The sequence below is a fragment of the Nicotiana attenuata genome, chromosome 6 (genome assembly GCF_001879085.1).
Source record: "Nicotiana attenuata strain UT chromosome 6, NIATTr2, whole genome shotgun sequence".
In the NCBI taxonomy this organism is placed as follows: Eukaryota; Viridiplantae; Streptophyta; class Magnoliopsida; order Solanales; family Solanaceae; genus Nicotiana; species Nicotiana attenuata.
The window spans coordinates 30,507,865-30,518,651 of NC_031994.1; the positions used below are offsets into that span (position 1 = coordinate 30,507,865).

The following is a 10,787-nucleotide window of genomic DNA, read 5'->3' on the forward strand; positions in this document are numbered from 1 at the left end:
TTTTTCCATTCGATTTAAACACCCCTACTTAGCTCTATCTGAAAGTGAGGAGGAAAAATAGAGGTGTGTACTCTTCATGTTAATTGACAGAATGTGATGCAAAGAGAAGATGGTCAGGTGAAAGAAAAAAAGTTACTTTGATTTTTAATTTTTTGGGACCCACAACAATAGCACTATACATGCATGTCACGCTCTCTAAAGAAGTGGGCGAGAATGCCACATCACTTAGTCGTATCTAGCATACACATTTGATCAGTGGTTGGGGTGTTCAAATGGAACGAACTTAATATGAAGTGTTTAAGTGAATATTGTGAATAACTTTAAGGACTATTAATATATTTTGCCTTAAATGTATATGATTATTCATGGACTATTTTTGATTTAAGCGATTAGACGAACGGCTATTTGGATTAATTGTTATTTTGAGTGTTATATTGCTGATAACGTACAACATCCAGCCCACGAAATACATGGGCCAGTCCGAAAGGCATTATCACAAACTGACAAAAGCATAGTTCAGGATCTAAGATAGACGTTACAGAAAAGAACAAATCCTCTTTTTCTGAGTTTGAAACCCACCATTTTTACAGTAACAAAACCTCAATCTTATGCCCTAGCTACTGTTTCTCCACTCAGTTAACACTGATCTAAAAAATCCCAATTAGACAGACCATTACTGTCATCACAAAATCAAAAATGGAGAAAAATTCCAAAACAGACAAGAAGAAAAAGCAGAAGAAATGGAGTTGTGAAAAGAGAAACCCTTTGCAAGATCTCAATGTTATTCCAAAATGTAAAAGCAAGAGTAGTTCAACTTCCTCTTCCATGTCCATCTCTTCAAATTCCTTTTCTTCCTCCTCATCTTCTTCTTCTACTTACACAACTCCTCTCCAAAAAAAACCCAAAATTTCTTCAGGAACTTCAAATCCAGTGCCTAAATCTTCACGTTTGAGATCTAAATCCACCAATGAGAATGATTTGCCAAGACCCTTTTCGCAAAAACCCAAAAAGATCCCACCTTTCCTATCTGGGAAAAAACCCACCTCCCAAAAATCAAATCTTTATTCTCAGTCTGTGAAGAAATCAGCATTTGGGTCAGCAAGGATTGGGGTTAAAGGGAAGAGTTTAAAGCAAAAGGAGGGAGGAAATGGTTCAGGTGAGCATATTCAGCTTTTGGATTTAGATAATAATTTAATTAGTTATGAAAATTGTACTCCTCTTGGTAAATTAGCAAATCATACTTATATAGGAGAGAACTCAAATGCAACTAGTAGTAATACTACGAAAACACCTCCAATTGAGGCCTCAGTGTCTCCTGAGATACAATGTGGGATATCAAATGTGTTGGTTTCAGCTGCAACACCTTGTTATGCTGCTGGCCATGTTCTCTCTGGTGTCACTGATAAAAGAAAGTGTAAGCCTAGAGGTATTCTTACTATAGGAACTTTAGTTGACTGCGAAAAAGCCGGTGGCTCGGAGGATAGTAATTGTAGTAGGGATTCTTTGATTCCTTTGCCTGCTGAGGCTTCTATGCATTGGCTTTTGTCTCCACGCAGCGAGAATTGTGAGGGCGATTCTGAAAACGAATTTAGAATGTTGACGGGATCTGCCACGTCTCAAATGCCGTATTCAATTTCAACATGTTCTGGGAGTTCTTTTGGTTTAGTACGTTACAGAGGAAAGTACAGTGATAGTGTGAATCAGGATGTGGCACGAAGTGGTGGAAAAGCTCGGATTATTTTGCTCTCTCCTAGAAGTTCTGAACTTAAAGATTCGTCATATGACAAGCGGGAGAGGAATTTGTTTCCCCAGGCTATATCTTGTTGTAATGATGTAAAAGTCCCGGATGAGTGGAAATGTTCATGCAGTCTTGTTAGAGAGAATTCTCCTTGCTCTACGGCTTCTTTAAGCAGTGGGAATGTTATTCAAACCCCCAAATCAGAATCGAGCTCAGGTAAGAGTGGCGGCTTCTCATGGTTACGTTCAGGTGATCGTGGAAAGAACTTTAGGTCTGAACTTGATTCAGTGGCAGAATGTCTTCAGAAAACAAGCTTATCACCTAGGACTCAGACAACATCAGCTTGGGATCAGCCTAATCTGCATTTTAAGTTTACCAGTACCTCCTGGGTTTCTGATTCTACGTTAGATAATGTATCACAATCTCAAATGAGGATATCATGGAGGGATGGAGTAGTGAGTCGGATTTTTGAGACGGATGATTTAGATTGCTGCAGATGCTTATCAGATGATGAGAATGGGGGTTATTGTCACGCTAATGCAAAGACAAATCTTGCTGAAGAAAATGATCTTTTACCAGAGAGTGGTCTACAGTCTCCTGAATTTCTAGAGCACAAACACGAGCATTGTCGGAATGGAAAGTCAAAGGCTCCTCCCCCAGAAGCTAATTTGTGTGCAGAGTCCATATGGACTGAAGGTGGTGGCTTAGTTTCTTCTGCAGATTCTGACTGGACCCTTAGTTATAAAAACCAGTTGTATCAAGTTTGATTATTCATCTGCATTTATTTGCATCTATTCTTTGGAACCCCAGAATGTTGTTTTACTATGTTGGAATTCAGTTTGTTGTGGCTCTAATTACTCCAATTACTACTCATTTTCTGAAATTTCTGGAAAGGTCATTGCCCCTCAGAGCTGGTTTGGGTGCTAATTTTGTTTTTGGTTCTATCGTTCCTTCACATTTTCTAAGTGCAAACTCATTGGGTGCTCTAAGGAAGCATATCTGTGAGGCCAGGCAAGTCATGACAAAGTTACAGTTCTTTTGTCGTGTATTTACAACTTGTGATGAGCATTGGCATGTCTTGCAGGTAAAATCATTAGTGCATAATTGCAAGATGATACATATTTGCAGGGAATGTTGTGTTGAACTGATCAGACCATATAATATAGGTCAAGGCACACAAACTAACTACAGGAAAACGTTAGGCCGATGTGTCAAAGATGTTATGCTTTCAAATAGAATATGAAATTTGATATCAGGATATATTATGTCTAACCTGCAACTACTAAACATACAAGCTTCATTTCTGTATAGTACCATCGATTACCTATAGGAACATCGATAAGCTGGTAAAAGATTTCATTTTCAAGGTGCCGTCTTTGGGTGCAATTTTGATGGTAAAATGCCATCACCTGTAGAACTTTAAATGAATTGCATGTAAAGAAGCTTCACTGGGTGATAGCATAATTAAACTCTTGGAGCATTTGGTATGTTATGGAAATGGTAGCTGGATTGTTTTTGGAAAAGCTTCAATCTCGCAGAAGCTATAGTAGAATAAAATTTGTGACATGAATACCTTTTAAGATCATGCATACTGATGGAACACTAAAGAATACTAGTACTAAATAGTTGATCTTATAATACTTTCTACAAGAGGCAGTGGTATCTGGCACTTTAATATAATGCAAATATGGCACTCCAAGTAAAGTTCAGTGGCCAGATACCACTGCCCCTTGAAGAAAGTATTATAAGATCAACTATTTAGTACTAGTATTCTTTAGTGTTCCATCAGTATGCATGATCTTAAAAGGTTTGGATGCCAAGAAGTTCGTACAAAAGCCATTTCCTCCGAGTGCGGCTTCGAAGCCCATTCCTAAGAAGTTCCGTATGCCAGATATACCTAAGTACAACGGGACGAGCGATCCTAATGAACACATCACCTCATACACATGCGGGATTAAAGGAAACGACTTAAATGATGATGAGATCGAGTCGGTTTTGTTGAAAAAATTTGGGAAAACTTTGTCAAAGGGAGCAATGATCTGGTATCACAACTTGCCACCGAATTCTATCGATTCGTTTGCTATGTTAGCGGATGCCTTCGTGAAGGCACACGACGGGGCCATAAAAGTCGCAACGAGGAAATCAGATGTTTTTAAGATAAGACAGAGAGGTGATAAAATGCTAAGGGAGTTCGTATCACGATTTCAAATGGAGCGAATGGGATTACCGCCGGTCTCGGACGATTGGGCCGTGCAAGCTTTTACCCAGGGGTTGAACGAGCGGAGTTCGATCGCGTCACGACAGTTGAAGCAAAATCTGATCGAGTATCCAGCTGTAACTTGGGCAGATGTACATAATTGCTACCAATCGAAGATCAGGGTCGAGGACGACCAGCTGGGAGCCCCCTCGGGTTCAGTTCATCCAAACAGATTGGCAGTTAAAGCCCCGAGAGATACCGACAGGGAACCGAGGTCAAACAGAGAAAGATATCTGCCATATGTCGCATATCGAAGAAACAACGGTTTGGGGCGCAACCCTCCTCGGAATGATCGAAGAAATGATCGAGGGCAGAATTCTCGGGGACTTATGAGTAAGAATGGTTTTGATAAACATACAGATCCCGCAGAAGCACCTCGGTTATCGGAGTATAATTTCAGTGTCGATGCATCGGGGATCGTATCGGCCATCAGAAGGATCAAAGACACCAGGTGGCCCAAACCTATACAAATCGATCCTTCTTAAAGAAATCCAAACTTGATGTGTAAGTTTCACGGCACGCATGGCCATAGGACCGAAGACTGCAGACAGCTGATGGAGGAGGTAACTTGATTGTTCAACGAAGGCCATCTTCGGGAATTTCTAGTGATCGAGCTAAGAATCACTTAAGAGAAAGAGACACCAACAAAAAGAATGAGCAGGAAGAACCGCATCATGTAATTCATGTGATCGTTGGCGGGGTAGATGTTCTACAAGGGCCTATATTCAAACGAACCAAGGTGTCGATCATCAGAGAGAAATGGACTTGGGGCTATGTTCCCGAAGGCATCCTATCGTTCAATGACGAAGAAGCAGAGGGCATTTCTCAACCGCACGACGCCCTAGTAATTTCTATTTTGTTAAATAAAATTCAAGTTAAACGTGTTCTAGTGGATCCAGGTAGCTCAGCAAACATAATCAGATCAAGGGTCGTAGAGCAGCTCGGCCTGCAATTGTGCCTACATCTCGAGTCCTAAACGGCTTCAACATGGCAAGTGAAACAATGAAGGGGGAAATAATCCTACCAGTGAACGTGGCCGGGACCATCCAAGATACAAAATTCCATGTCATTGAAGGCGACATGAGATATAATGCACTACTCGGGAGGCCATGGATCCATAACATGAGGGCAGTACCGTCGACCCTTCATCAGATGATGAAATTCCCAACAGTGGATGGTGTGAAAATAATTTACGGGGAACAACACGTTGCAAAGGAAATGTTTGCAGTCAATGAGGTGACGCCGATACCAGTGCCTTCGACATAAGGAAAATCGAGCACAAAAAATAAGCAGATGGCCAAATAGCAATCGCCGTCACCAGCTTCGACCGAACCGGAGAAACAGGTAATCGAAGAAGAAGAAGAGGATTTCTTTACTCCTCGAACTTTCGTTGTTCCCGAAGAATCAGATGCAACCAAGTCAATGGTCGAAGAGCTGGAACAAGTGATATTGATCGAGCATCTACCCGAACGTTAGGTATACTTGGGGACGGGGTTAACCCCCGACTCAGGAAAAAACTCATTCAATTTCTTATCGAGAACATGGATTATTTTTCTTGGTCCCGTTTAGACATGACAGGGATCCCACCGGAAATAACAACACACCGGCTAAGCCTCGACCCCAGGTTCAAACTAGTAAAGCAAAAAAGAAGGCCCCAGTCCGAGGTGAAGCATGCATTCATAAAGGATGAAGTAACTAAACTTCTTAAAATAGGGTCCATTCGGGAAGTAAAATACTCCGAATGGTTAGCCAACGTAGTTGTAGTCCCTAAAAAAGGGAACAAACTTAGAATGTGCGTACATTACAAGGATCGCATGATCGATGCCACGGTCGGCCACGAGATCCTTACCTTTCTCGACGCCTACTCTGGGTACAATAAAATTCAGATGAACCCGGAGGACCAGGAGAAGACCTCGTTTATCACTAAGTTTGGAACATACTGTTACAATGTAATGCCCTTCGGGCTAAAAAATGTTGGGCTACATACCAGCACCTAGTTAACAAAATGTTCGAGGAACAGATAGGTAAATCAATGAAAGTTTACATTGACGATATGTTGGTTAGGTCCCTACGCGCAGAGGACCATTTAACTCATTTGCAGGAAACATTCAAAATCTTGAAGGAAGTACAACATGAAGCTTAACCCAGAAAAATGTGCCTTCGGGGTCGGCTCGAGCAAGTTCCTCGGCTTCATGGTATCAAATCGGGGAATAGAAATAAACCCCGACAAGATCAAGGCCATCGAGGATATCACTATCTTAGATAGCGTGAAAGCCGTACAAAGGCTGACAGGACAGATAGCCGCCTTAGGCCGATTTATTTCGAGGTCATCAGATCGAAGCCACAGGTTCTTTTCCTTACTCAAAAAGAAAAATAATTTCGCATGGGCCCCGGAATGCCAGCAAGCATTGGAGGAATTGAAGCGATACTTATCGAGCCCACCTCTGCTTCACACTCCGAAGGTGGATGAGAAGCTGTACTTATTTGGCAATGTCCGAGATAGTGGTAAGTGGTGTATTAGTTCGAGAAGAGCAAGGTACGCAGTTCCCTGTCTATTACGTAAGTCGGACTTTAGGAGATGCTGAAACTAGATATCCACACTTAGAAAAATTAGCACTTGCATTAATAATCGCATCTATAAAGCTAAAGCCATATTTCCAGTGTCACCCTATATGTGTGTTAACCACTTATCCTCTCACCGAAATGTTTTGCATAAGCCCGAGTTATCGGGCCGATTGGCTAAATGGGCCGTCGAACTTGGCGGGTACGATATCGAATATCAACCCCGAACGGCCATCAAGTCTCAAATCTTAGCTGACTTCGTGGCCGATTTTACACCGACCCTCGTACCCGAAGTGGAGAAAGAACTCCTGCTAGAATTGGGTACATTATCGGGGGTATGGACCCTCTTTACGGATGGTGCCTCGAATTTAAAAGGGTCCGGGCTTGGCATCGTTTTGAAGCCACCTACAGGTAACACTATTAGACAATCTATCAAAACTTCTAGGTTGACTAATAATGAGGCCGAGTATGAGGCCATGATTGCAGGTCTCGAGCTAGCTAAAAGCTTGGGGGCTGAAGTCGTTGAAGCCAAGTGCGATTCTCTGTTGGTGGTGAACCAAGTAAACAAAAGCTTCGAAGTTCGAGAGGATAGGATGCAAAGATATTTGGACAAGCTACAGGTAACCTTGCATCGCTTCAAGGAGTGGACTCTAGATCATATGCCTCGAGAACAAAACAGTGAGGCCGATGCACTTGCAAACTTGGGGTCATCAGTTGAAGAAGATGATATTATTCTGGCGACTGTCGTCCAATTATCGAGATCTATAGTCGAAGAGGGTCATGCCGAGATAAATTCTACAAGTTTGACTTGGGATTGGAGGAATACGTTGAATATTTTAAAAATGGGAAGCTCCCATAGGACCATAAAGAATCAAGGGCTTTACGAACCAAGGCTGCTCGGATCGCACTAGATGAAGACGGAACATTATACAGAAGGACGTTCGATGGGCTATTGGCGGTTTGTTTAGGACCGGGGGACACCGATTATGTTTTACGAGAGATCCACGAAGGCACTTGTGGAAACCACTCCGGCGCCGAGTCTTTGATTCGCAAAATTGTTAGAGCAGGATATTACCGGGATAGGATGGAAAAAGACACCAAGGAGTTCGCCAGAAAATGCGATAAATGTCAAAGGTTTGCACCAATGATTCATCAGCCCGGGGAGCAACTCCATTCAGTCCTGTCCCCGTGGCCTTTCATGAAATGGGGAATGGACATCGTCGGCCCTCTAGCAACGGCCCCAGGTAAAGCTAAATTCATTTTGTTTATGACTGACTACTTTTCTAAATGGGTGGAAGCACAGGCCTTCGAGAAGGTCAGAGAAAAAGAAGTTATAGACTTCATCTGGGACCACATCGTATGTCGATTCGGGATACGTGCCGAAATCGTTTGCGACAACGGGAAGCAATTCGTCGGCAACCAGGTAACGGAGTTCCTCGAAGCACAAAAATAAAGAGGATTTTATCAACACCATACCACTCGAGCGGGAACGGACAAGCCGAATCAACAAACAAGACTATCATTCAAAACTTAAAGAAAAGATTGACGACGCAAAAGGAAAATGGAGAGAAGTTCTACCTGAGGTTCTTTGGGCATATCGAACGACGTCGAAGTTCACCACGGGGGCAACCCCGTTCTCTTTGGTATACGTCTCCGAGGCCTTAATTCCAGTCGAGGTCGGGGAACCCAGCGCCAAATTTCGACATGCATCGGAGAAATCAAATCACGAGGCTATGAATACTAGCCTCGAGCTGTTAGATGAAAAGCAGGAAGCTGCACTTGTCCGGATGGCTGCACAGAAGAAAAGAATTGAAAGATATTATAATAGAAGAACCAACCTTCGACACTTCGAAATCGGGGACTTAGTTCTACGGAAAGTCACCCTCAATACTCGAGACCCGAATGAAGGGAAACTAGGCCCGAATTGGGAAGGACCGTACCGAGTCATCGGAGTTATCGGAAAAGGATGTTACAAACTTGGCACAATGGAAGGCGAACAATTGCCAAACAATTGGAATGTATCACTACTAAAACGATATTATTGCTAAGGTATGACCTTCTCCCTTTTTCCTTTTGTATTTAAGACTAACTCATTGCAGATATTCGATCGAAGATGTCGAGGGCACCCTTCTACACGAAGACCTTAGGTTTTAAAGCACGCATTGCACTCTTTCCCTTAGATCGAGTTTTATCCCAAATGGGTTTTTTCCGGCGAGGTTTTTAACGAGGCAACAACTATGTGCTACCTAAGGAGAATTCAACAGTATCCAAGGCTTCTTTTCAATCAACCTCGAATACTGGGGGGCATCACCCTCGGAAGTTATATTTTCGAGGAAAATACTTTACGCCAAGAGGGCCTCGATAGGAAAACCTTGTAATGAGCCAAACGGTTAGATTAATCGTGTCCATATAGAATAGTCGAGCCCTGATGGAAAAACATGTACGCATGTATGAATTATTCAAAGAAGCATTCTTTCCATATCAAACACTTTGTGTCTCAAAGAAATTTGCTACTATACAAACTCCATACTTGTGATTCTGTGAGAAACAGCTCGAGGGCCAAAACGCAGAAACACCTCAAATACTCGGGGACTATCATCGACAGTCAACGCGTTCGAAGTTGTCTGAACTCGAATTCGTAAGACCACAAAGAGGCATCTCTCGACGTAAAGACCAAGGCCATCAAACTCGAGGACTGACGTTTCGAACAAGTTTGAAATGTTGTCGGGAAACAAGTCCAAGAGGCACACCCGAAGGCTAATAAAGGCTACGGCCGAAATAACACAGCTCGGAGACGTCTGAATCCCGTAATAAAAGCAGGCCTTCGAATTCTATGAAAATCGGTTAATAAAGGCTACCGTCGGCAAAATAATCAAAGGGCTTCGATAAAATCAGCCCCCGAAAAACCTCAGAGGTATCGAATTATTCACATACAAACTTGTGCTAAGGCACTAAAAATAAAAGGGTTCCGATCAACACTAAACCCCCCAAAAAACTTAATGGGTAAAAGATACATGCCAAGGCATAAACATAAAGAAATTTTTACTAGTTCTTCTAAGCCGAAAATGGGAAACAATAGCCATCTCTTAGAGGTCATAATGGCCCGATCTAAAAGAGCCTAAGGGCCGATACACTTAGAGTTCGAGATTTTGTTCTCACTCGATTGAATCCAAGGGTTCGATTATCCCCAGCCTAAATGAATAATAACTTGATTATTACTCGGGGACTCACCATTATCCGGCATGAGCCCGTAAGGGTCTATGCCCCAAAGTTCGAACCTTATTCGAACTTGACCATGGCAATTTCAAAGAAACCATTTGAGTTAAAATCTCGAACACACCATTCAAAGAATAAAGTTATTATAAGAATTTTGTAAGGCAGGAAACATCAAGAAAACATTCAAGGAATTTCTTCTTTTATATACTTGGAAAAGGATATGTACAAGAGACCGACAACAGGTCTTACAAAAAGAGAAAGAAAAATCATATCTATCCTTAGGCCTAGTCTTTCCCTCGGGAGCACCTTCCTCTTCGGGCCCAACTTCATTATCGGACCCGCCTTGGCTGCCTTCGTCATCATCATCGTCGGAGGAGGAGACGAGAAACTTGGCATCAGCTTCGAGCGCTTTTGCTTGAGCTATCTCCCCGGTAAGGTTGAAACCTCGAGCATGGATCTCTTCGAGGGTCTCCCTCCGGGATTGGCACTTGGCCAAATCATTGCTCCGTTTCTCCTGGTCGGAGGCTTCCCTTAGCTCCATTTGAATAGCCTCAGCATCCCTTAGGTACACATCAACGGTTTTATCAGCTGTGGCCTTCGTTTTCTCGACCTCGGCCCTGGCTTCAACAGCCTCAGCCCCGACTATGGCAAGTTTGGCCTCAAGCTCATCGATATTTTTGGCCTCTGCTGAATTTTTCTCTTTAGCACCCCGAAGCTGGGTCTCAGCCGAGGCCAGTTTGTCTAGAGCATCCTCTTTCTCACCAGCAAGACAGTCCATTCTTTCCTTCCATCGGTTGCAGTTGGCCTTAACCTGATCGACCTCCCCTCGAAGCTGCCCGATCATCTCCAGTTTTTGCTGCAGCTGAGACACTGAAGTGTTAGCCTCCACAGTTGGGTCAAGTAGACCATACTCTTTCAAAATGACGGTTACCTGCTTGTCTAGCTCGGCCTCATTTTTACAAGCTTTAGCCAAGTCTGCCCGAAGGTCCTTGAGCTCCTCTTCCTTTCAGCTGC

At 42.9% G+C, this 10,787-nt stretch overlaps 1 protein-coding gene across 1 annotated transcript; it reads left to right on the forward strand.

The window, feature by feature from the left end:
* LOC109226775 (uncharacterized protein DDB_G0271670) lies at positions 516–2,646 on the forward strand. Its single transcript, XM_019391627.1, has one exon. The coding sequence runs from the start codon at positions 697–699 to the stop codon at positions 2,503–2,505; it is 1,809 nt and encodes a 602-aa protein (XP_019247172.1). The 5' UTR covers positions 516–696; the 3' UTR covers positions 2,506–2,646.